Raw genomic sequence first — 24,742 nt, forward strand, 5'->3', positions numbered from 1 at the left:
CTGCGGTTTAATGTTTGTTTTTTTTTTTTGAGACAGAGTCTCGCTGTGTTGCCCGGGCTAGAGTGAGTGCCGTGGCGTCAGCCTAGCTCACAGCAACCTCAGACTCCTGGGCTTAAGCGATCCTCCTGCCTCAGCCTCCCGAGTAGCTGGGACCACAGGCATGCGCCACCATGCCCGGCTAATTTTTTCTATATATATTTTTTAGTTGGCCAGATAATTTCTTTCTATTTTTATTAGAGACGGGGTCTCGCTCTTGCTCAGGCTGGTCTCGAACTCCTGACCTCGAGCGATCCACCCATCTCAGCCTCCCAGAGTGCTAGGATTACAGGCGTGAGCCACCACACCTGGCCTAATGTTTGGTTTTTGCAATTCTAGGCTTCACAGCCTTTAGTCAGGGGCAAAGGAGTTGGGCACTGGTGGCACTGGGACTTGCTAGAGCCCTGGTGGGTCCCACGAGGTGGGAGCTCAGAGCTTCGTTTCACCTGCTCCTTCCATGTGCTCCACACCTCGTCCTGCTCACATGATGAGCAGGTGTTTACGATGCTCCTTTCAAGGGCCGCCCGGTGCTAGATATGGGAGAGGCAGGGGTGGGATGAACCTATCCAGTGACAATCAGATCCCCAAGTGCAGCCCCTTGAGACTTCACAGAACAAATCCCTTTATTAAAAGGATTTTTTCTGTAAAATTTGGGTTCAGTCAGAAGGCTGCACTCAAGGATCCAGAAGGCCACATGTGGCCCCAAGGCTGTAGGTTCCCCACCCCAGGACAAAGCACGTGCTGGCCGTGCAGGGGGACAGTCGGGCACAGGCCCTGCTCTGCAGGAGTGACGGTCTGGACAGGAGGCAGTGCCGCATCGTAAATGAGCCCCCACAGGCTTAGAGTTCGGTAGACCACGTTCAAACCTTGCTCTGCCATTTAGTAACTGACTCTGTTCAGTTTGCTTAAATCTCTGAACTCCATTTCCTCCTCTGAAATGAGGATAAAGTTACTTCTGAGAGTGATTTTGAGAATGAGTTCCACGCTCCTCACTCCATGCGCTGCGGCAGCTGCTCCTGAGGATCAGCTTCCCTTCTCCTACGGAAAGGGGATGACTTTGCTCGTGGTCTCAAGGCAAACACGGGACCAGTGGTCAGGGCAGGCTTCCACAGAATGTGGACTAGAAGGGGGTGTGGTGTTTCAGGAGGCTGTACTTGGGGGGAGTGTGCATATTTGGGGTAAAAGGAATTTTTTCCGGCTTCTTGAGCGAATATGCAGGAGTCTGAAACGTGCAGAGTCCAAGGTGCCAGGGAAGGTCAGTGGATTTGGGTGGAGCAGGCAGACCAGCCTCCATGATTGACCTTTCTTCTCAGGCTTTCCAGGCTCAGGGAGGCGAGAGCCAGCAGGAGGCCCAACGCCTCCAGGCCCAGCTGAATGAGCTGCAGGCCCAGCTGAGCCAGAAGGAGCAAGCAGCGGAGCACTACAAGCTGCAGGTGAGGACCCCAGCCCTGGCCCACTCTGCCCCTCCTCCCGCCCTGCCCCACCCACCCACCCTGTCTGCCCGCACAGATGGAGAAAGCCAAGACCCATTATGATGCCAAGAAACAGCAGAACCAAGAGTTGCAGGAGCAGCTGCGGGGCCTGGAGCAGCTGCAGAAGGAGAACAAGGAGCTGCGGGCTGAAGCCGAGCGGCTGAGCCACGAGCTGCAGCAGGCTGGGCTGAAGACCAAGGAGGCTGAACAGACCTGCCGCCACCTTACTGCCCAGGTGCGCAGCCTGGAGGCACAGGTAAGTGTCTGGCTGGCAGACTCGCCTCACCCCTGTCCCATTGGACCCCTAGGCCACCCCTGCCTTAGGCTTGTCCTCACTCTCCTCCTGGCCCTCTACTTCCCAGGTTGCCCATGCAGACCAGCAGCTTCGCGAACTGGGCAAATTCCAGGTGGTGACTGACGCCTTGAAGAGCCGTGAGCCCCAGGCTAAGCCCCAGTTGGACTTGAGTATTGACAGCCTGGATTTGAGCTGCGAGGAGGGGACCCCACTCAGCATCACCAGGTCAGGAGGCGCCCTTCCTCCCTAAGTCAGTTGTTCACTGAGTGCCTGCTGTTTATCAGGCTGCATCCTGCGCACTGGGGCTAGGGAGTAAATAAGATGTGGTCACTTTGCCCTCCAGCAGTTTATTCAGGTGTCTGCTCAGGGCACAGTGGGAGTAAAGAGTAGCAAGTTGTCAGGAAAGGCTTCGTGGAGGCTGTCACGCCTGCTGAGTCTCGGAAGAACCATAGGTGTGTGTAGCAGCTGGACAGACAGCAGTGCGAGCAAAGGCTGAGAGTGAGGCTGGGAGGGCCCACTGTGCCCCCTTGGACGCCGGCATTTGCACTTGATCCTAAAGACACTGAGGAACCTCGGAAGGGTTGGGAATTCAAGAATACATGGTTAGATTTCAATCTTAGAGAGAAAGATTATTCTAAGTGCAGAAGACTGGAAATCCATTTATTGTTTTTATTAAATACTTATATTACACTTACTTTGTGCCAGACACTGTTATAAGTGCTTATAACAATTATAATTCATTCTCCAACCGCCTCTGAGGTAGGTGCTAGTGTATCTCCTTTAACAGATGAATCTGGGGCAGAGAGGGGCAGTCACTGGCCCCAGGTCCCACAGTGGTGGAGCTGGGGTTCAGACCTGGGCAGCCTGGCCCGAGTCCTTGCTTGTCGCCACTCTGCTTCCCCTTTCAGATGCCATGCTAAGTCTGGGTGAGAGGACATGAGGCAGACCAAGGAGGGACGTGAACATGGAGGGGTGGTTAGGAGAGCTGAGCGGGAGGTAGGGTGACTAGCTTGGCAGGAGAAGGATGAGGTATGATTATGCCCAGCATGGTCTGGGGGCCGGGGGGGAGGGTCCTCCCACTCACCGAAATAGGGGATGCAGGGGGAAGAACAGACAAAGGGGCTTAGTTTGGGAGGCGTTCATTGTGGAGTAGCGTGGGCGTCTGGGGGCGATGGGGTGTCTGAGATTGGCAGCATGGGGAGACGGCAGGAGAAGCCAAGGGAAGAGATTGAAAGGAAGGCTCAGGTCAAGGGCTTTCCTTGGTACCTCTGAAAAACCAGAGAAGGGTTGCTTGGTCACTTTGGAGCAAAGGGCTGGACAAAATGCCTTCCGGCCCCAGGAACCACAGTGCAGCAGGTTTCCTTTCCACAGCAAGCTGCCCCGCACCCAGCCGGATGGTACCAGCATCCCTGCAGAACCAGCCTCACCCATCTCCCAGCGCCTGCCCCCCAAGGTAGAGTCCCTGGAGAGTCTCTACTTCACCCCCATCCCTGCTCGGGGTCAGGCTCCCCTGGAGAGCAGCCTGGACTCCCTGGGCGATGTCTTCCTGGACTCAGGCCGTAAGACCCGCTCTGCTCGTCGGCGCACCACACAAATCATCAACATCACCATGACCAAGGTCAGGCTGCTGGGAGCGGGGCTGCAGGACAGCAACGCCTGCTTCCTCTCAAGCGCATCCTTCCACTGGGCCCTCAGTCAGGAGCAGGCAGGGGTGACCAGCCAGTCCATGTGTTACAGATGGGAAAGCTGAGGTCTTAAAAAGGGTGGTGACTTGCTGAGGGCCTCCTGTAGAAAAAGGCAGGGTTGGAATTAGATCCCTGTTTCCCGACTCTAAGGCCAGTGCCCTTCCTGCGTGTAGCATGATCCTGTGCAGGGTGAAGGGAGAGACTGGGGGAAGGTAGACTGCCCCAGGCTGCGGGCCGTTACCTTTGTTTCTGTAGCTTTAGGAGGATATTGGGAAGGAGGGGAGAGGCCCCTTTGGTACAGCAGGGAGAACCTGTGTGTGGGTGCCCTGTGCTACCAAGAAGCTCGACAAGGTAGAGAGGATGGTCAGTGCCCTAGGAAGCCTGGATTGAAGGACTGACTGTGGGAGGAGCCTGACTATATAGGAGAAATGGGGTCCAGCCCAGCTCCATGACTTGCTAGCTGTATGATTTGGGACTAGCCACTTCATTTCTTCGTACCTCACCTCTAAAATGGGCCGATAACATTCTTCCTTTCCCCCCTAAAGCACTGTTAATTAACTCAATGAAAAAATGGATAGGAAAGTCTTGACAACCTTAGCACCTTGTGAGGGCTTCTGGCAACAAGGCCCATTTCTTGCAGACATGCAAGCTAAAGACCCTTGCAAAACTGTGGGAACACAGGCAGACATGCTGTGGGATCCGGGGGCTTTGGGAGGGGAATGGAAGGCTGCTTTACAGTGTCAGAGCCCACCCACTGCAACAGATTCATTCTCTTTTCTAGAAGCTAGATGTGGAGGAGCCAGACAGTGCCAACGCATCCTTCTATAGCACGCAGTCTGCCCCTGCTTCCCAGGCTGGCCTGCGGGCCACCTCCTCTACCCGGTCTCTAGCCCGCCTGGGCTCTCCTGACGATGGCAACTCGGCTCTGCTCAGCCTGCCTGGCTACCGGCCCACCACTCGCAGCTCTACTCGCCGCTCCCAGGCCGGGGTGTCCAGCGGGGCTCCTCCAGGTGAGGGGACTGCAGGGATTTCCCATACCCAAAAATTAGACTGGAAGGTGAATCCTAGCCCAGGGAAGAGGCAAGCTTTTAAACATCAAGGCTGGCTTGCTTGTTGCCTTCCAGCCCCCCCCCGTCCCTCCTCCCTGCAGTCTCAGGGCCTTACCTGTCCGTCCAGGGGCTGTGCTGGGGCACCCTCGGCCCCGGTGAACCAGGGATGCCTGGGATTCCCACACGATAGTGACACTGAGCTGGCAGGGTCCCTCATGCCCTTCTCAGGTGATGATGGGCTGCTGGAAGGGCCAGGCCAGCCAGACTCTTGTTGGAGGCTCCTACCCTTTGGGTTTCAGAGAGCCCCTGAGAATCAATTCCTGGCCCTCTATTTGTCTCTCTTGGTGTTGGGCACCAAGCCTTGGCCGGTAAGTAAGATGTAGTGGCAGCCTCTGTGTATGACCTCTTCTGACCTGGGCAGAGAGAGGGCGGCGAGCAGAGCTAACGGTCTGTGTGCCTTACTCCTGCACCTGCAGCACGGAATCAGAGCAGGACTCGGGGGTGCTGGGCTTGAACTGAAGTTACGGGGTAGCTGGGAAGGGGTGGTGGCAGCAAAGGCTGGCATGACGCCAGGGCCCTTGGGCAGGCTGCCGACTCCAGCCCCATTTGCTCCAACTCCCCTGCCCTCCACAGGGAGGAACAGCTTCTACATGGACACTTGCCAGGATGAGCCCGAGCAGCTGGACGACTGGAACCGCATTGCGGAGTTGCAGCAGCGCAATCGAGTGTGCCCCCCACACTTGAAGACCTGCTATCCCCTGGAGTCCAGGGTGAGCCTTGGGGTCACTGCACGAGGCCTTTCACGCTGGCTCACCCCCTCCTCCCTTGACATCCTACCCTAGTGCCACTTGTTGATCTGGCCTAAGCGCTAATGCGCGGGGTCTCTGGCCTCCTGAGGAGGGCGACCTTCTCATGCTTCCCGATGGAACAGCCTGGCAGGGAGGGAGCTTGGAGGTGAAGTACCTGTGGGTGGGCAGGAGCTTGGAGAGGAGGCTGCTGGGGACTGCTCTTCTCATGCCCTTCGTCCAGGTGGAGGTAGAGAACAGGAAGGGGCCCTTTTTGAGGTAGGATGGATATAGCTGCTCCATGTGTCAGGAGGGAAGAGTTTTGGGGTGGTCCCACTTCTTGCTCCATCTCCAGCTGGGGTCCACTGACTGCTTCTTCCACCCTGTGCAGCCTTCCCTGAGCCTGGCCACCATCACAGATGAGGAGATGAAAACCGGAGACCCCCGGGAGACCCTGCGCCGAGCCAGCATGCAGCCAACCCAGATAGCTGAGGGCACTGGCATCACCACGCGGCAGCGCAAACGCATCTCCTTAGAGTCCCACCAGGGCCCTGGCACCCCTGAGGTAGGTGACATTGGCTCTTCTGTTTTGTCCTGTTTAGCACTGTGCCCAGGATCAAAGGTGAGCTGCTCTCCCTCTCTCTGTCTTCAAGGGCCTGATGCAGGGTTGGGGGCTGGTGGGAGGGGAGCAGCTTGGACAAGTTGACTCACAAGGTCCACTCACCTCTGAGAGGCCAAGACACCTGGCTTGGGCTGTGACATCTTCTTGCCACTGTCTGACTGTCCTCTTCCTCATAGTCCAAGAAGGCCACCAGCTGTTTCCCACGCCCTATGACTCCCCGGGACCGACATGAAGGGCGCAAGCAGAGCACTACTGAGGCCCAGAAGAAAGCAGCTTCCGCTGCTGCTAAACAGGTTGGGCTGGGGTCGGAGGGAGACGGAGGCCCTGCTGGAGCCTTGCTGGCCGAGTGCAGGAGCAGCAGGCTCGCTGGGGAGGCAGTGGTGGATTGCCCGGTTTGACAGACCTCCTCCCGCAGGCTGACCGGCGCCAGTCCATGGCCTTCAGCATCCTCAACACGCCCAAGAAGCTGGGGAACAGCCTTCTGCGGCGGGGGGCCTCAAAGAAGGCCCTGTCCAAGGCCTCCCCAAACACCCGCAGTGGAACCCGCCGCTCTCCGCGCATTGCCACCACCACAGCCAGCGCTGCCGCTGCTGCCACCCCTCGAGCCAAGGGCAAGGTGGAGGCACTGGCAGGGAGGGGGGAGGGAAAGCGGATGAGAGCGCAGGTACCCCGGACTGCTCCATAGGGCAGCGTCCAAGGCAGGGCCAAGCTAGGCCGCCGGAAGTTAAGGGGTTAAGAGGAGGTGGTCCCCGTCCTGGTTACCCGCTCATTACTGAGAAGAGAAGATAGATGACCCCATTCCCACCAGGAACACCAAGAGCTGCTTACGCACAGCCAAAAACTGGTAACCTGATGCTGGATATGTTGGGGCTCACAAAGGAGATCCCAGTCAGGGTGTGGGAGCAGGAAGAGGTTTTCCTGAGCCAGCCGGTGCAGGCTGGCATCATGAGTCTTATCTGGCCACGTGACTATGTCTCTGTCTCTTTCAGGCAAAGCACTAAAGGGCCAGTACCAGTGAGTGGCCCCACCTGTGTCCCCGATGCTGATCTCACCTGGTCCTTCTCCTTCTACTGTCCCTCTCAGTGCCTTCTCTCAGCTCCCAGGCCAACGGTGGCCAAACCCCTAGAGACAATGATGACTGCCCCTACCCTGGCCTGGTACCTGGACCTTCATCAGCGCTGGCCCAGAAGGCCTGGAGCTCGGACAGTGTGGGCACTCTCCCTCCCTACCCTGCCTCCTGATTTTTTTCTTAGAGCAAAGTCACTTCACAACCAGATTTGAGGCTGGTTTTGAGTGGCTGGGTCCTTGGGCCCAGCGAATCTTCCTCTCAGCCTCTGGATCTAGAAGGGACCATTGGAGGAGCAGGCCCTGGTTCCTGCTGCTCCTGGTGGCTGGGCCTGGCAGGGGCCCTTGCTCTTGAAGTCCAGGACTGGGCATGACCTGGTGGAAGTACCTGCCAGAGGATGTTGTTTTCCAGGACAGATGGGCCCTGTGTCTCAGGAGTGGGGTGGAGGGGACAGCCTTCGGTAGCAGCTCACACCCCATCTTCCCCAGACTTGTACTGGGGTGGGATTTGGAGTGATGGAAGGTTTTTAAGGGCTGGGGATGGATCTTTTCTAAATGTTATTACTTGTAAATAAAGTCTATTTTTTCTCCCTTGAGTGCTGAGCTGCCTTGATCTGTGTGGGAAGAGGAGGGAAATCTGGGCTCTTTGGAGAACCTACCTTGTCCCAGCCAGGTCTTCTACATTTTCCCCAGGCTCTTCCCACATGCCATTTCTGGCCTCTGCTCCTGAGGAGCACCGTGGGCTGGCTGTTCTGTCTTTTCAAGGGCCTGTGTTCCCCGAACCTTGTTTTGTCTTGAGCTTCTAAGTGGCAGTCCCTCTCTTCCCATCCTCCCTCCTGGGACAGGCGAAGTTCCTGTGGGTGGACCTGAGGCTTAAATGAATGAGCAGATGTCAAGATGACTCATTGAACAATCCTTTATGAAGACCCACAGATACAGTTGTGGATCAGAAACAGCCACTGCCCCCATCCCTTCCCTGGGGACAGTGCATTTAAGTGAAGGGGGGAAAAAAAAAACCATAAACAACACGAGGTAAATGCAGCATGCGGCCAATGCTGAAAGAGGGTGGTGTTTCAACCAGGCTTCAGCGTTCACCTGTTTTGAGATGGTGACAAAGAGGGGATGAAATGAACAGAGGCATAGGAGTTGTCTGGGAGCAAGCGAGAATCCTTGCGGGCCGCTGGAAAGTCATGTTGGAAACGTAGCTGCGGCCCCGAGTGTGAGGCTAAGGCACTGAAGGTCTTGGTGGTTTCTGAGCAGCAGAGTGTGAGGAGTAGGTAGGAAGTTAGAAAAGTTAATGGGTGAGTGGAAAGAATGGCAGGCAGGAGGAAGCCCTGAGGAGGTTATCACGATTTTCTAGGCAGACGGGGAGTTTGGTGAGAAGAGGGAACCAAAGCAGAGGAGGAGGGCGGGGCTGGAGTGGGGACGAGCTGCCAGGATCTGTTCACCCTCCGGGCAGGGAGCACCCAGGTGCTGGTCAGGGTCGGCCTGTCGCTGGCCCTGTGCTGTGGCCGGAGGGCAGGGCTTCTTGAGTGGGGGGCAAGATTGTCCTCAGCCCAGCCTAGGGAATTGAAGGCAGACAAGGATCAGGGCCAAAGAATGAAGGGACATTTGTCACTTTCCTCCAGGCCATACCTCCCCTGCCTGAGTCCCAAGTTCCTTTTTGTTTCCGCTCAGGCTGACCTTGGGGAATGTAGGGGGTGGGGGCAGTGTTAGCTTGGAGGCTGCTCTGGCAGAGCCCACCCTTTCCCCAACACAGAAGCAGCACTCCTGTCCCTGGGTTCCTCACCCAGAGCTGGGCCAGGACGATGTGACGCTGGGCAACCTGGTCAGGGTCCACAAACACGCAGGAGAAGTTGGTGCTGCGCAGGGCAGGGCTCAGCTCCTCCAGCACCAAGGCCTTCCACAGCCTCGTGCTCGTGCTGTCACGCTCCCGCCTGGAGCACAGCGGAAGGAAGGGTTTCGAGGGGCCGCAGCAGGAGGCCTCCCTCCCACTGGCCTGGCTGCTGCAACCCTCACCTGGTGCTGCCCTCTCGCAGCCGGCCTGAGAGGTGCTCAATGAAGGAACCATTGCCAAGCCAGTAGAGGATGCTGAAATGCGGGAAGCGGCTACAGGCAGTACAGGACAAGGTCAGCGTTCCATCTAGGGACACACGCAGCTGTCAGCCCTTCCATAGGGCAGGCCCCCCTCTGCCATGCTCTGCCCTGCCCACCCTGCCAGCTCCCCAGGCCCATACCGCCTAGGTGGCAAAGCCCATTAAGGGGAAGTGCAGCTGTCTGTAAGAAAGGGCCTAGGCCTGAGCAGGGGATGTGGGGAGGGTCCTGTCCTTGATTCACACGAAGACTCCTGACCTGTTTCTCAGGATGACCTCTTCTAGTGCCCAGCCTCTGTGACTTTAGCAGCCAACCTAGCAGGCAGCACTAGCAGGCTGCTGCTCTTCCGAGATGGCCAGAAGCCAAGCAGCTCTGGGAGGAGAGGCTGGGCCTTGGAGTACACAGCCACCAAGGCTCTGGAGGTCCTATGGCCATTCCTTATGTCTGAGTTCTCTCTGTCCTGAGCCCACACACACACGATGCTGGGCTGGGGAGGGAGAATGGTGAGTGCCTGGCAGAAGAGGGTGGTGCTCAGGAGTCAGTGGGATCCTTGGACCCTCGGTGCCCACAACCCCACCCTCTGACCACTGTGCCCTCCTGGGCTCCCATCATATTAATAGTTGCTCCTTACTCAGTGGCACTTCCACGCCTGGCCAGGTCACCTCCAATGCGGGGCACCGCTTAGCTGCTGAGAGCACTGGGGGCCGGGAGGGGCAGGGCTCCTTTATGCTTCCAACTGAGGCAGTGGCAGCTGTGCTGGTCTGAGGTACAGGTGTGGCTCTGACCAGGAGAGTGACGACACAGGCACACAGGAGCAGGACCCACAAAGGACTGGGGTCTGAGGAAAGGGCAGTGACAGAGGCCAGCAGCTAACTCAGCTGTCTGGTAATGCTCAGCATCCTGGCTCACGTCTGGAGACAGAGGTGCTGGCTGGTGAAGGATGTAGCCACAGCCCAGTCAGGGAGGAAGGGCCCCAAAGCCCCCACCCCTTGGCCCTTTTGAATAGAGCCAGAGCCACAGCATCTGGACAGAGGCTTAAAGCAGGGTGGGTCAGGTGGTGTTCACCTCAGGGTGAAGGTGCAGGGTCAGCCCACGGCTCCGTTCCATTCACAGACACCGTCCCCACCCACCCACGCACAGCCCCAAGGCCCACCTGGTGTCCAGCTCTGTCTCATGGTCATGATGCCTGTGTCAGGAACTGGTGAGCCTGGCTCTATTTATCCATGACAACATCCTCTTCTCTGGGGAGAGGCGGGGTGGAGAATGGTAAAGCACTCCCACGTTTTCCCAGTAGCTGGCTTTCCTTCTTGTAAACTCCCAGCCCCTCCACAGGTCGGAACTTGCAGGGGGCTTCCAGGCACTGCTGTTTACTCTGTCCTGTCCAGCTGTCCTAATCGGTAATTCCTAGAGGACAGGCACCCGGCATGGGCTGGAACTTTCTTAGAAACAAAGATGGGGGATCATCTAGTGACCACCTTCCACACCCCAGCTTACTGCCATTAATGTGACGGTTATCTAGTCCAATCTCAAACCTTCATTGAGCATGGAGAAACTGAGACCCAACGAGGGGCCAGAGACTTACCTAGTCACATAGGGAGACAATGCTCTCTGCACTGCCAGAGCAGGTTCTGGGAAGGACGAGATGCGGTGAAATCCTTCTGGGAAAGTACTGTCCCCGTCCTCTATTTTACTTTCGCTTTTATTCTAACAGGTCAGAGCAGGCACTGAGCCAAGGAACACCTCTTCTTGAGCCGAAGTTCACAGTGACCAGGACCTCCCTGTTAACTCCCAGGTTCCCTGGGGTGTGAACTAGTAAGAGTCTCGCACAGACCAATTCTCCTGACCCAGCCAAGAGTCAGGACTCTGGTATCTGCCTCCACACTTCAGAGCCAGGCCTTTTCCATACGTGCAGGCATCTGCTTCCTCCACATTTGCACTGATATACAAGGGGACAACTTGCCTAGGCACTGGGGATCATTTTGACCACTTCAGGCTCTGCCACACCAGCCCATCTGCACCCTGGCCTCTCTCAGGCTCCCCACTCCCCCCAACCACTAGCCCCAAGGTTAGCGGCATCACCCCACACCCACTCATCACACCCATGAACACTTATTTCCCTCATCCTAGCCCCTTTGGCCAGAGCTACAGGTCTAGTAGCTCTAGACTCCCCCCGCCCCCCGCTTGGCTCCCAAGAAGTCCCGAAGTCCTGAAGAGTCCTCCTTTACAGAGCTCCCTTTTGGGAGCTCCAAGGTTCAGTCTAGCCGTGCCTAGCCACACGTGTGCCCCGCCAGAGGGATACGCCGAGAGCACTTACCCCCTTGCCTGCAGGAACTCACAGCCAAGCCCGGCTTGGAACACAAGGTCCAGAGAGCTGGTCCTAAAAGGAGGGGAGGGCTCTTCCTGGAGAAGAGGCAGAGTGGCTCAGCACAGCTCTAGCAGCAACAGAGGCTATTTAAATATGTTCACGTGGTCACTGATGGGGCAAATGGAGCTAGGCTGTGGCAGGACTAGGACCAGGGTGTGAGTCACGTGAGGTACATAAGCTGCGAAAGCTAAGGAGGTGCTTGCTCTCAGGGTTATGCAATCGTCCGTGGAGGCAGAAAGATCAGGGCCAGGTGATCCAGTGCACGCATATAATCAAGTGTGCACAAGAGCTGTGTCTGAGGTTTGTGACTCCTGTGATCAGGAGGGTGGGAGGGCTGGTAATACAGCCAGGGAGGCCAGGGGATGGAATCGGGTTTGCAGGAGGCAACAGGAACATAGTTAGCTGTAATGTCAAGTTCTTTTGTGGAAAAACCAGATTCGTATTCCTAATTTAGCTGTAGGAGACTAAAAGTCACATCCTCTTCTCTAGGTGTCTAGTTCACAGTTCCCTCCTCTCAGTTCCTCCCTCTTCCTTCTGCCTCAGAGGCTCCTAGGCTGCAAAGATGCAGGGAGTCCTCCCCAGGAACGGCTCATCTCCAGGAGTTAGGGCAGGAGGCAAGGCTGCCTGGAGTTTCGGAAAGACAGTCCAGTGGGTGATGGGTGGGGGATGACAGGGAGAGGGGACAGACTCTACTTTAGAGCATAACCAAGACCAGAGTTGGGCCACTGGGAGGTCATGGGCCTCAGGACTGTTAAGTACAAAAAGACAGCTTTGGACAGCCTGGTCTTGGCTTCTCACGCAAGCCTGACGTGGGGGATGGGGGAACAAAGGTGAAGGGAGGGGTGATCCCTGGGCCCCTGGCCAGTCCCCATTCCCCTCTCAGGATGGGCCCACACATGGCATGAGCAGTGGGGTACCATGGGAAGCCACAGCTGGTCAGGGCAGTCAGGCTGAGTGGCCCTGAGGGCAGGTAGTGGCAGGGCACTGGCCTCAGGCAGTGAGACTATAGAGCCACCTCAGTCTGAAAGGGGCCCAGGGATGCCCCCGGGCTTCTCAGCCACAGGACAGGAGCCCGGCATCCCGCCACCCCCAGGGATTTTAGAAGGGGAATAGTGGCAAGGCAGGGCCAACCAGTGCCAGGCCACAGACGGGGGTAAGCAAAGGCAAGACACCCCTAGGGATCCCAGAGAAAGAGGTATTAAGAAGAAAAGCAAGATGGAGGTTCAGCTTTCCAACCCAGCTCATGGAGCTTTATTCAGACGGCAGTGACAAGATCCTGTTTGGTTCTTGCTACCCGTGAAAAGGGGCAGGCCCTGCTGGGCCATATTCCCCAGAAACCCAGTGCTGAAGGCCCATGTTTGCTCTCCCACTGTCTTCAGAACTCCTAGAACCCTTTCAGAACCCATTCTCACCCAGGCCTCATCCTTCCTCCCACCACAACTCCTGTCATCAGGCTCAGGCAGGAGCATTCACGAATGACAAAGCTCACGGAGGCATAGTCACTGGGCTGGGAATCCCCTGTCAGCTTCAAGGGGACATCATCTGACAACAAGGAGAAGTTGACATCTGTCACAGCCCTTCTACCACACACGCATACACACACACACACGCATACGCACTCTTACTCAGGCTTTCAGGAAGGAAGTGATGTGACAGAGTGGCCTTTGGCACACGTCACCACTACTCCACTGAAGGATCTGTGGAAGAATCAACTTGCACAGGGGCCCTCAATCATTGCTGCCACCAGTTGCCCGATGGCCCAACTATATATTTAATATAAATGGCCTCTATTCACGGCTGACCACAGCCCCGCTCAAGGGCAGCTTCTACATGTGACTGATTCTTCCAGCTGTCCCAAAACAAATCTTCAATGAATTCTGAGGCCCTGTGACTTCCCTTGTTGGGAAAGTCCCGGATGAGGCTCCTCCACTTGGCTCAACCTGCCTATAGCTCCTGGACGGGGGAGACAGCGTCTGACATAACACCTGTCCTGGGTCCCAGACAGTACGGGAAGGAAGACACTTGGGCCCTCAGTGCTCACCTGCGGCACCAGCCCGAGCTTGTCAGCTCTTCTACACTGAGCGCACCAGGCTTGAGCCCCATGAGGGAAGGAGAGGGGAGCGGGTGGGCTGAGGCTCTCAACTACCTGAGAACCCACCAGTGCTCTCAGCCAGAGGTAAGAAGGCTCCTTTAAACCAAAAATGTCATGGTTCTGCTCCCATCCTGCTCACGCAGGGGGAGTGAGGCCTGGAAGGGGGCAATACCTATGCTCCACAATAAAAAAGGTTTTTTAAATATATTCATCAAAATAGTTTTCTTTTAAAAAGCCCCCCACTGCTGACAGTCCCACTGGCCGGCTCTCCATCACATCCCACACCAGTCTGGACACAGCCGGAGGGGTCCTGAGAGGCCCAAGCGCCCCTTTGAGTCTTTCCCACCCAGGTCTTTGTGGGCAGGGAGGAGAGTGCCCTGAGGTCCACAGCAGGTGGGGAGGGTTCTCCACTGATGTTCTTCCAGACTATTCCAGGCCCAGGACGTAGTTGATGCCTTGCACCAGGCCAATGATGACAGGCTGCCAGGCTACCAGGTACCGAAGCCAATCCAGCAGTTGCCCGTACATGACGTGAGGCCTCTCCCAGCTGTCAGCATGTTAAAGAAAAGAGGCTACATGTAAGAGCTACTAAGGTTGATCAAGCATGGAGGAAGCGGATTTCCCCAGGTCCTCCCTGGGTCTGCTCCGTAGCCTAGAGGAAAGAAAGCTGCTTTCTAGAAGGGCCCACCCGGCCTCTCTTCAGTTCTCCATGTTGGAAGAGCTGAACCCAGAGAATGGGGGAAGGAGGGCAGAAAGGACTGGCGTGGGAGATGGGACAGCCATGAGAGAGAGGTGGAGAGGTGTGCCTTAGCGCTCCGTGACCACATGCAGGGAGGGCCTCTCATGTAACACTCTCTCTAAGAAGGCACTGCCAGTGTTGTGAAAACACAGCCCGAGGCTGCCACAAATGCATCTGTGACAATGGCTGCAAGGAGGCCAGGAGTGGGATAGGGTAACCTCAAAGGCTCTCCAAATGTCCAAAACTGAAGGTTTTCTAGGTCAAGGAAGGGGCTGAATCTAGGAACAGAGCCAGAAGGGAACAGGGACCAAGAGGTTAGTCATGAGAGGATAACCCCTGGCAGTGGCTCTAAAGAAGGGCCCATCTAGGGGCACGAAGCACCAGGCCCTACTGAGGCCAAGCAGCCCTGGAGATTGAGTTCCTTTCCTTTTGCTTTATTTCTTTATTTCTTTTGGGGGAAGACCGGGTCTCACTCTATCACCCAGGTTAGAGTCCAGTGGCATCATCGTAGCTCACTGCAACCCTGAAATCCTAGGCTCAAGCGATCCTCCTGCCTCAGCCTCCCAATTAGCTGGGACTACAGACACACGCCACCAGCCTGGCCAGTTTTTTTTTATTTTTTGTAGAAATGGGAGTCTCACTATGTTACTCAGGCTGGTCTCAAACTCCTGACCTCAAGTGATCTTCCCGCCTCAGCCTCCCAAAGTGCTGCTTTTACAGGTGTGAGCCACTATACACAGCCAAAACTTTACTGTCCTTGCTTTATATTCAAATGCTAGGCAAGGGATCTGGAAAGGGGGCCTACAAGTCCAGCTCTGGGGAAAGCAAAGGCAGAAGTTCATGAAACAGTGGGGGAACCCTTCCAAAGGTGGGGCCGGGCACTGTGGCTTACACCTGTAATCCTAACACTCTGGGAGGCCGAGGCAGGAGGATTGCTTGAGGTCAGGAGTTTGAGACTAGCCTGAGGAAGAGTGAGACCCCGTCTCTACTAAAAAATAGAAAAGAAAATTAGCTGGGCAACTAAAAATAGAAAAAATTAGCTGGGCATGTTGGTGTGCGCCTGTAGTCCCAGCTACTCAGGAGGCTGAGGCAGGAGGATCACTTGAGCCTAGGGGTTTGAGGTTGCTGTGAGCTAGAGTGACACCATGGCACTCTAGCCTGAGGCGACAGAGCAAGACTATATCTCCAAAAAAGGAAAAAAAAAAATCAGTTTGGCTCAGAGCTAAGGGAAGTCCCAAACCTCAGTTTAGCTATGGAGTTATTTAGTTGTTCTTGAACCGGGCCCTGGAAGAACCAAGCAGGGAACTTGAGAGGGGATAGGCCAGTCTCCCATTTAGTGACCACAGGAGTGTGCTAGGAACTAGGCTATTCTAGTGTTCTCGGCAAAACCCAGCTAGTTTATAGGGGAAAAGGAACAGGGAGGGAATCATGGAGCAGAAAGAAAGGGTAGCTGGGAGAAGAGAGGGGAGAAAGCTGGGTCTCTGGGTCCCTGGGCCCCAGGGGAATTGAAGGTAGGGCCAAAGAAGTGTTTGGGCACTTTCCAAAAGACGAGCTGTAAGGAAAAGGAGGGTGAGGGCAAAGCAGGGAGGGCTGGCTGGGTTGGAAGTGACAGCTCGGAGGAGCACAGGTCCTGCACTGAGAGTGGATGGGTACAGGCGGCCCCCAGCTATCCCTGCACTGGCACAGAGCTGGTCTCTAGCACTGCACATCATAGGAAAGGTATCAGTCACTAGTTATGTAACCTTAACCAAGTTACTCAACCTCTAAACCATTTCATTTGTAAAATGAAGATAATATTATCCAGGTCATAAAGTTGCTAGAGAATCAAAGGAGCTAATATAAGTAAAGCACTTAACACAGTGCCAGGCACACAGTGAGCAAGCAGTAAGTGGTAGCTGCTATTACTATCAACTTATTACGCTTGAGGGATACAGAACTATGATGGGAAGCTGAGCTGCCAGTTCTGCCCTATGTCCCATCACCAACTTCCCCAGAACAGAAGCCAAATAGAATATTGGATATGTCCTGGCTGGGCGCAGGAGGCAGGGCCCAAGGAAGACCCACACTGGCCAGTATTTTCTTCCCACTGCCCACTCCCAACAAGGACTCAAAGGATACGGATTGCTGAACATCCTCTTGAGGTCTACCTTCTCTTTGCAGTACGGACACGTCTGCTTCTTTCCCACGATGCACCAGCCGCGGATGCAGAACTCATGGAATCTGAGCACCACGGGTCAAGGGAAATGGTGGGAAGCCAGGATGGCACTACAGCCCCGGGCCAGTCTTCAAGATGCCCACACACCAGCTCTGGAGAAAGGTTCAAATCCTGGCATCAATCCTTATCTGCTCTGTAATCTGGGGCAAGTCCCTCTCTCTGAACCTGTTTCCTCAAATGTGAAGTGAGGACAACGATCCCTATCCCACAGAGTTGTTAAGGGGCAAAATGCAGATGCATACACAGGTACAGAATAGGAGCTGAGTAAATACATGATTAATATTACAAGTGTTATTCAGAAAAGAGGATTTGATTCTAAACTGAGGGATCTTGTTAGAGGGTCCTCTTGCCCTGTGACTGCTCCAATCTCGGTCAGCCAGCACAGCCTCAGTGGCTGTAGCTTCAGGATGCTCTCACACCTAGCCAGACCAGAATCACTGTTTACGTAAGGGTGGCTCCGATCTGTGGGAAAGGGCGAGGAAGGCTGCCCTCTTGTGGCTCTCCTACACTCACGAGTCTGGACAGCACGTCCAGGTTCACAACCACCCCCTTCCCCCCTTCCTGACTGGAGTGTGCAGGTCACAGGAGAGAGGTGGCCCAGGAATTCAAGGCAGGATACACATGATTGCAGGACAGCCTGTACGTGTTCTCGATGATGCCCTCTTCACTGACGTCCACGAAGATCTGCTGTCCACACACGGCACACACGCTGTCCGAGAGGTGTTTGGTAGGCATGCCTGACTCACTGTAGAACTGGAGAAGAGCAGGAGGAAAAGACAGAAAAAGCTGTGAGAAGCAGCTGAAATGGGAAGCCCCAGAAGCCTCAGGTCTTCTGGAGAGGAAGCAAAGTGACAGGGGGTCCCCAGAGTTAGAGGAAATTTTTTTTCTTTTAGAGACAGAGCCTCTGTTGCCCAGGCCAGAGTGTACTGGTGTGATCACAGGTCACTGTGGACTTGAACTCCTGGGGGCTCCCCACACTCTATGCTGCCCTATGAGAAATGGCCTTTCTCAGTCATCAGAACTGCCACCTGATCCCAACAGTCCTCAAGGGCAGAATGCAAAGATGCCATACTGCCCCCAAACTCCACAAATACAAGAGCTTCCTGCCTTCACCCTCTTGAAAAACCCTCTTTAAGTGGCTCCAGGTAAGCTCACTTACTATCACAGAACACCAGAGCCAGCCACCCTATCACTGGGAAAACAAAACCTAGAAAAGGAAAGACACAAGACAGGACCAAAACCCAGACCCTCTGACTCCTACCCAAGTTCTAGTCACCATCCCACTGGTCAAGGCACTTCATCAACAATTGCTGAATGTTGCAGAAAGATCAGCTACTGAGCTCTCTGACAGCCAGTTACCCAAAAGGTTCTCATTTGTTTCTCAAGAGTGCAAAAGGCAATTGAAAAGGATAGTTAGAGTTGGAGGGTAGGCCAAGACCTATGGAGTCTACAAATTGTGCAACCCTCAAAAGGTGGAATCTTCAAATGTTAATGTTGGGGGACACCTCTGAAATCTACCCCTCCAGGGCTCAACAGACTTAGGTCCAGGATCTTCTGGGCAGTTAGTTAGAGAGCTGATTTAGTCCCCGGGGAAGACACACTAGCATCAACTAAGAATGGAAGCTAGAACTCCTGCAGTAAAAGAGCCTGTCCAGGCCTGGGAATACAAAGGCACTCAGCAAATGCTCGCTTGCTTACTGAGTTAATAAATGAACAAATGAAGCATAAGGTCAGAAGAAGGTAAAGAAAGCCTTCTGTGAAATGTGTTCTGGGTTAGAATTTCTAGGCACATCAACCAGAGAAAGGAAAGACAGAGGGGTCTGGGTTCAGCTCTGGCACTAAATCCCTATACAACCGTGTAGCACAGAAGCCTGGCTACTGGCTCTTTCCCACAGCACTGGCAGTAAAAGAAGGAGAAACACCCTAACTCCAAAGATGGGCTGGAGCTCTACGGAAGAACTTCACCTCAGTTCATACCAGAGTTCTGCCCCCAGGACACTGGAGCAAGGGAGGCAGGATCAAAGCGGACCTAGATACAGTATTTACAGTAGAAAGAACATCCAGGAAAATGTCTGTGAAGCCTCTGGTTTCTGGAATTCTCTCCAAGAGGCCAATGTGACAATGGGCAGGCAGGGTCAAATCCACAGCCTATTTCAACAAAGTCACCAGCTAAGCCTGCGAAGTCAGGAAGGTTCCATTAACCACATGGTCACAGAAACTACATAGGAGGAGCCTGTAGCAACGGACACCAAGGTTGAGTTTGATAAAATACAGAGAGGCAGATTTCAGTTAAACCTCAAGAGCCCAATCCTTCAATGGAAAGGGCTCAAGGGTCCATGCGGCGCATCAGGATTAGACAGACCTAATTTCAATCCTCTGTCACTTACTATCTTGGTGACCTTGAACAAGCCACCCAAACTCTTCCTTCCTTCCACCAAAATATACTGGGCACCTGTTAAGTACCAGCCACTGGACTAGGTTCTTGGGAAAACTGGAAAAACACAGACGTGTCCTCTGTTCTTATGGAACCTACAGGTAGGAGAGACTGACATTAAAAAAATAAATATTTACATAAAACAGGAACTAATTAGAAACATTAAAAGGGCTATGAGAGAACAATGCAATGAAAGGGGTTCCTAAAAAAAAAAAAAAACAACCTAGGTCCTCTGAGAAGGCTCCTTTGAGGGAAAGACAGGGTAGGCTGAGACTTAAAGGATGGGCGGGAGCTAGCTAGGTGAAGACGGGCCCAAGAGGAAACAAGAGGCCCTGAGGCAGGAAGGAACTTGGTGTACTTGAGAAACCGAAAGAGTCTTTCTTGTGTGGCTAGCGAGTTTTGAGAAAGAGGAAAACACTAAAACCTTGTCAGCCACATGAAGGATTTTGGTCTTAAAATGGGTTATCCAAAGGCTTTATTAAAATAGGGCATAACATGATCAGACTCAAGTTTTTAAAAGATTGTCCTCTGCGTGAAGAATGAACTGGAGATGAAGCCAACATGGATTCAGAGAGACCAGCTAGGACACTATTACAATTCTTTGAAAGCAATAGATGATGGAGGCCTACGCTAAGGTCATGGCTTGGGCTAATCTGGTGGCAGTAAAAATTGAGAGGAGTGGACAGAGTGGACATACTGATGATGCCAAATAGATAGCTGAATACAAAAGGTCTGGAGCTCAGAAAAAAGTTTTGGATTAAAGACCTGGAAGCCATGGAAAAAGAAAAGGGAAATATTTAGGCAAAGAGAAGAGAATGGCTTAGGTTTGAGATCAGGAAAACAATAACATTTACGGGGAGGGAAAGTTAGCAAAGGAAAATGAGAAATATCAGAAAGACAGAAAGAAAACCAGGACATGGTAATGTCACCAATGCCAAGGAGAAAAGAGTCTTTTTTTTTTTTTAAGGTCCAGACTGAGATGAAAAAAGCTTTCTAAGAAGGGGAGAGAGCCAGGTGCCTGTAATCCCAGCTACTTGAGAGGCTGAGGCAGAAGGATCGCTTGAGGCTAGGAGTTGGAGGCTGTGGTGTGCCACGATCATGCCTGTGAATAGCCACTGGACACCAGCCTAGGCAACATAGCAAGACCCTATCTCAACAAGAAGAAAAAAAAAGGAGGAGGAAGAAGAGAAAGCAGTAGTGAGTCAACTGTGTTGATAGCTGCTAAGAAGTCCCATCAGAATTAGTGACAGTCACTGATGACCTGAGTAAAGGCTATGTCAGAGAAGGGTATGCCCAGAGGCTGAGAAGTGAGTGAAAGGTGACTAAAAGAAGACAGGAATTTTCTATAAATTTAGCTGTGAGTGATAGGTCAATAGCTAAAGGAGAAAGAAGGTCAAGGAAAGGATGTTTATTTAAAAAAGAATGTTTAAAAGGTTAATGGGAAGAGCCTGGCAGAGTGAGAGAAGTTGAAGTCACAGGTGAGAAAGGGAATAGTCAATATCAAGTAAGGTCCCTGGGAAGGCAGGAAGGTAAAGAATCCAGAGTGCAGGTAGGACTGGCCTTTGATAGGAGAAAGGACACTCACTCCACTGTAACTGGAGGGAAGGAGAAGATGGGTGCATTGCGAGTAGATCTGTAGATCTGGTGTCAGGAAACTGTGGGAATTCCTATCTGGCTTCTAGTTTCTCAGATAAATAGGAGGCAAGGTCATGTGCTAAGAAGGAAGGGACAGAGGGAGGGGTGTGAGGGGTCAGAGAGTGGAGAAGCTTTGAAATAGAGGTTATTCAAAGTGGGAGCGTAAGCTTTCCAGATGAACACAGTAAGATTTCTCTTTTGTAGGACATACTAACCCAGACCTCACAAGGGATTGGGAAGATTCCCTGAGAAAATATATGTAAAACCCAGCATAGGAGTTTGCACATAGTAGGTGCTCAGGAAATATAAGTACCATTCCACATCATTGAACATCACAGAAAATTTGTGCCATGAAAGGCTTGTGAGCTCTTCTAGTCCAACCTCCTCTCTGGGCACGTGAGAAGAATCATGCCCAAAGGAGAGTCTTGCCCATGGCCAGAGAGAGCTGATGGCAGAGCTGAAGCCAGGTGCCCCAGTCCTAGTCAGTTCAAGTAGGTGACTCTGTAAATATCTGCTGAAAAACTGAATAAAATGTCCATTTCTCAGACTTACAGGAGAGAAGATCCCATGTCAGAGTTGTCTGAGATGACCTCAGACAATAGATGGCATCAAGGGAGAATCAAGGGAGAACCAGCAGTTACTCATGATTTATTATTTGTCTGTTCTATGTCTTGCCCTATATGCTGGGTATGATGAAGATATAAAGACAAATCCTACAGGGCCCAGTGCTCCAGGGGATTACAGATATAAAACATGTGGTTTTATAGTACAATAGTACTATATAGTGGGTACTCAATAAATGTTAGCTATCATCATCATCATCTATTTTGTGTTCACTATGGCCACGCTACTCTGCAAAGTGCTTTACATTAACACATTTGTTCCTTACAAGAATTTTATAAGTCTGGTAATATTATGACAGCTAAGAAAATAAGAGATAAAGTAACTTGCTCAAGAGTGCACAGCTAATTAACAGTGGCCTAGAATTTGAAACCAGGTCTAACTCCAAACCCCTAGCTCTTTCCACTACCTTAAGCAGTGAAGATAAGTAGGCAGCTAATCTACTGTCCTGAAGTTATCTGGGGCCTCTGAGGATCCAAGAGGTAAATCTGGGGTACAGGAACTTGCTTGGAAGATAGTGTGAGGTAGGATACATGGCCCAATGTAGCACAAATAATGTGTCACTACCCTGCCTGCCCAGTAACTCAGAGGAAAAAGCCCCAGAAAATAGGCTTATTTCACAATATTCTGCCCTCATACCCCAACACGGCTTTTGGGTGTGAATAGAAACTATACTGACTGGCTGTCACAAGCTTATGATCTCATAGTGATTAGCTGGAAAAAACAGGCTCTATCCAAGGTTCTCTTGACTCAAGAAGAGTTATTTTAGTTCAGATTACATAGTTTTCCACATGAGGCAAAACAAAGAGCTGTTCTATACTAAACAGAGTAATGTATTATAGAATAGTAAAAGGAATTGAGAATGCTTATTAATATAAAACCTCATGGTTTCATTTCTAGGAACACTGAAATTAAGTAAGCACAGCATTTTCTTTAGGTCAAACCATTCTCAGAGATACGTGTGCTGTGGACCAACAGATGAATCAGAGACCTGCTTCCTGATCTTGAGGTCCGGTTGGGGGAACAACTCTAAAATCAACTACGACTACCTCAGAATATACAAAAGATCATGAAAAATGACTAGGACTGAAAATGTGGTATACGTATACAATGGAACAGTATTCAGCCTTAAAAAGGAAGGAAATTCTAACACATGTTACAACATGGATAAACCTTAAGGATATTATGCAAAGTAAATAAGCCTATCACAAAAAGACAAATGCTGTACGATCCCACTTATATGAAGTGCCTAAAGAAGTCAAATTCATAGAGACAGAAAGTATTAAATAGAATGGTGGTTGCCGGGGCCAGAAGGGAGAGGGGAACAGGAAGTTATTGTTTAATGCGTATAGAGCTTCAGTTTTGCAAGATGAAGGGTTTTGGAGATGGATAGTAGTGATGATTGCAGAACAATATAAATGCATCTAATACCACTGAACTGTACACTTAAAAATGGTTAAGCTCACACCCATAATCCCAGCACTTTGGGAGGCCGAGGTGGGAGGATTGCTTGAGCCCAGGAGTTTGAGACCAGCCTGGGCAACACAGCCAGACTTCATCTCCACAAAAAATAAAAAAATTAGCTGGCCACGGTACCATGCACCTGTAGTCCCAGCTATTTGGGAGGCTTAGACAGAAGGATCACTTGAATCCAGGAATTTTGCAGTGAGCTATGATGACACCACTGCACTCTAGCCTGGGAGACAGAGCAAGACCCTGTCTCAAAAAAAAAAAAAAAAAAAAAAAAAGAAAGGGGTTAGGATGGTAAATTTTATGTTATGTATTAATATACCTTACCATAATCTTTTTAAAATGACTAGAACTACTACTGGAAGTTAGTAATGGTGCTAGTAAAGGCTGCACCTGTTCATCTGTGTACATTACAGATGGTCGATAAATAACTGTTGCTTAAATAAATAAATGAGTCGACTAATGAATGCATGAAAGGCTGCAGTTTCCTGGCTTCCTCAAAGCATTGATCAGATTCTGGCTTCAAGGACAGGGATATTCCTGAAAGTCAGTTTGCCGTGGCTCAGGTGCCCAGATATTCCTAAGTAAAGTAAGACTCATTTGACAAAGAATTAGACATAAACAAGCAAATACAAGAATTCTAAGGGTCAGAAAGAACTCTGAAAGTAGTACAATCCATCCCCTTATCCCATGCTGGAGGCCCCTCTCCCACATTCCTGCCTAGTCTGATCTGTTGGCATCTGAGCCCTAGCAAAGGGCATGTTTACTCAGTAAGTCTCAGCAATATTTGCTATGGTAAACAATGAATGAACTAACTCCTGATAATTCACTCAGTACTGTCACAAGCCATCCTAGTCTTCCCAGGACACCCTCACCGCCCAGAGGTAGGCCTGGGGAAACAGCATACTGCTTGTCTACAGTTAGGGTCCGCAAGATCACATTCTTTTGGATTAGTGAGTGGTTCCTCTAAAAGGGAGAGCCATTCTCAATGTCAATTACTAGGGAAGAGGCAGATCCTCATGTAAGATACCAGGATTCAGAAGGCAGGCCTGAGGTATGAGGGAGGGAGCCTATTTTTGTCAGGAACATAGGCTCTAGACATTTGGAGGACAGTAGCTGTCTAGATGTGGATTTTAGGTGGTGGGTGCTAAAACGGCACCTACTACGTAGAGGTAGGCTGAAAGTTGGATGAGGCGGGGTCTGGGAGCACTGAAAAGCAGGCAGTCTGGTAAGCCAGATTAACCCCACTCATGTACTCAGTTTATTTTCCTGCTATCATCCTCAACCCCTTAATAAAGTCTGAAGTGACTATTTAATCTTTATGTCCCTGTGCTAAGAGGTAGAGGGAGGTACCTGGGTTTGTCCTTGAGCCAGACTGTTAAAGAATTAACATGGAGAACATGGAGTGGTGAGGATTACTAATAAGATCCCTTAAAGAGAAGGAAAGGCCGGGCATGGTGGCTCACACCTACAATCCCAACGCTTTGGGAGGCTGAGGCAAGAGAATTGCTTGAGGCCAGGAGTTTGAGACCAGCCTGAGCAACACAGCAAGACCCTGTCTCTACAAAAAATAATAATAAAAAAAGAATTAGCCAGGCACGGTGGCACACTCCTTGTAGTCCCAGCTACTCAGGAGGCTGAGATAGGAGGATGGTTTGAGCTCAGGAGTTTGAGGTTACTGTGAGGTATGATCGCATCATCGCACTCCAGTTCAGGCAACAGAATGAGACACCATCTCAAAAAAGAAAAGAAAAAAGAAAAAGACAAAAAGAAAGTGAATACAAGGGATCAACAGCCACGGCTTGAGGCACTCTCCACACCAACGAGAAATTTTCCAACTGGGGCTCCTGGTGAACCTGGATATTATGGAATTATCATTTATTATCATTATTAGGGATTATCACTTTTAATCATTGAAGCACCTAGTAATTCTTCCTAAAAGAGCACGGAAAGAGGCCACAGGCTCAAATCCCACTTGTGGAAGTCTAATGTAATAATTCCATCTCGTAGAGGAAGAGCAAACTTGTGAATCAAATCTGTGTTCAGTTCTATCCTAGAAAGAGGAGGA

General features: G+C 52.0%; 3 protein-coding genes across 16 annotated transcripts in view; 1 reads left to right on the top strand and 2 right to left on the bottom strand.

Moving 5' to 3' along the window:
• Nucleotides 1-7,605, top strand: part of NUMA1 (nuclear mitotic apparatus protein 1) — a 66,064-nt gene extending 58,459 nt beyond the window's left edge. For 7 of the 8 annotated variants that reach the window (XM_045555564.1, XM_045555562.1, XM_045555561.1 and 4 more), the window contains 10 exons: nucleotides 1,350-1,469; nucleotides 1,546-1,764; nucleotides 1,871-2,028; nucleotides 3,175-3,421; nucleotides 4,270-4,498; nucleotides 5,171-5,307; nucleotides 5,714-5,887; nucleotides 6,121-6,237; nucleotides 6,360-6,560; nucleotides 6,934-7,605. In XM_045555564.1, coding sequence (XP_045411520.1) covers nucleotides 1,350-1,469; nucleotides 1,546-1,764; nucleotides 1,871-2,028; nucleotides 3,175-3,421; nucleotides 4,270-4,498; nucleotides 5,171-5,307; nucleotides 5,714-5,887; nucleotides 6,121-6,237; nucleotides 6,360-6,560; nucleotides 6,934-6,945 — 1,614 coding nt within the window. In that variant the 3' untranslated portion in view covers nucleotides 6,946-7,605. The remainder of the gene's footprint in view (nucleotides 1-1,349; nucleotides 1,470-1,545; nucleotides 1,765-1,870; nucleotides 2,029-3,174; nucleotides 3,422-4,269; nucleotides 4,499-5,170; nucleotides 5,308-5,713; nucleotides 5,888-6,120; nucleotides 6,238-6,359; nucleotides 6,561-6,933) is intronic. The other variant, XM_045555567.1, reaches the window with a different exon arrangement.
• Nucleotides 7,606-7,911: 306 nt separating this feature from the next.
• Nucleotides 7,912-12,548, bottom strand: LOC123641090 (interleukin 18 binding protein). Of its 2 annotated transcripts, none has more exons than XM_045555574.1 (7): nucleotides 11,418-12,548; nucleotides 10,686-10,900; nucleotides 10,257-10,344; nucleotides 9,735-9,941; nucleotides 9,029-9,152; nucleotides 8,799-8,946; nucleotides 7,912-8,570 (listed from the first exon to the last, which is right to left on the bottom strand). In XM_045555574.1, the coding sequence occupies exons 3-7, from the start codon at nucleotides 10,282-10,284 to the stop codon at nucleotides 8,487-8,489; spliced, it is 591 nt and encodes a 196-aa protein (XP_045411530.1). In that variant the 5' UTR covers nucleotides 10,285-10,344; nucleotides 10,686-10,900; nucleotides 11,418-12,548; the 3' UTR covers nucleotides 7,912-8,486. The 2 variants fall into 2 exon arrangements, with proteins under 2 accessions (XP_045411530.1, XP_045411531.1); XM_045555575.1 differs by having other exon boundaries at nucleotides 10,257-10,507.
• Nucleotides 12,549-12,690: 142 nt separating this feature from the next.
• RNF121 (ring finger protein 121) overlaps nucleotides 12,691-24,742 on the bottom strand; it is a 72,565-nt gene continuing 60,513 nt past the window's right edge. For all 6 annotated transcript variants that reach the window (XM_045555569.1, XM_045555568.1, XM_045555571.1 and 3 more), the window contains 3 exons: nucleotides 17,134-17,267; nucleotides 16,418-16,519; nucleotides 12,691-14,107 (listed from right to left, as the gene is read on the bottom strand). In XM_045555569.1, the coding sequence (XP_045411525.1) occupies nucleotides 13,987-14,107; nucleotides 16,418-16,519; nucleotides 17,134-17,267 (357 nt within the window). In that variant the 3' untranslated portion in view covers nucleotides 12,691-13,986. The remainder of the gene's footprint in view (nucleotides 14,108-16,417; nucleotides 16,520-17,133; nucleotides 17,268-24,742) is intronic.

The sequence above is a fragment of the Lemur catta genome, chromosome 7 (assembly GCF_020740605.2).
Source record: "Lemur catta isolate mLemCat1 chromosome 7, mLemCat1.pri, whole genome shotgun sequence".
NCBI lineage: Eukaryota > Metazoa > Chordata > Mammalia > Primates > Lemuridae > Lemur > Lemur catta.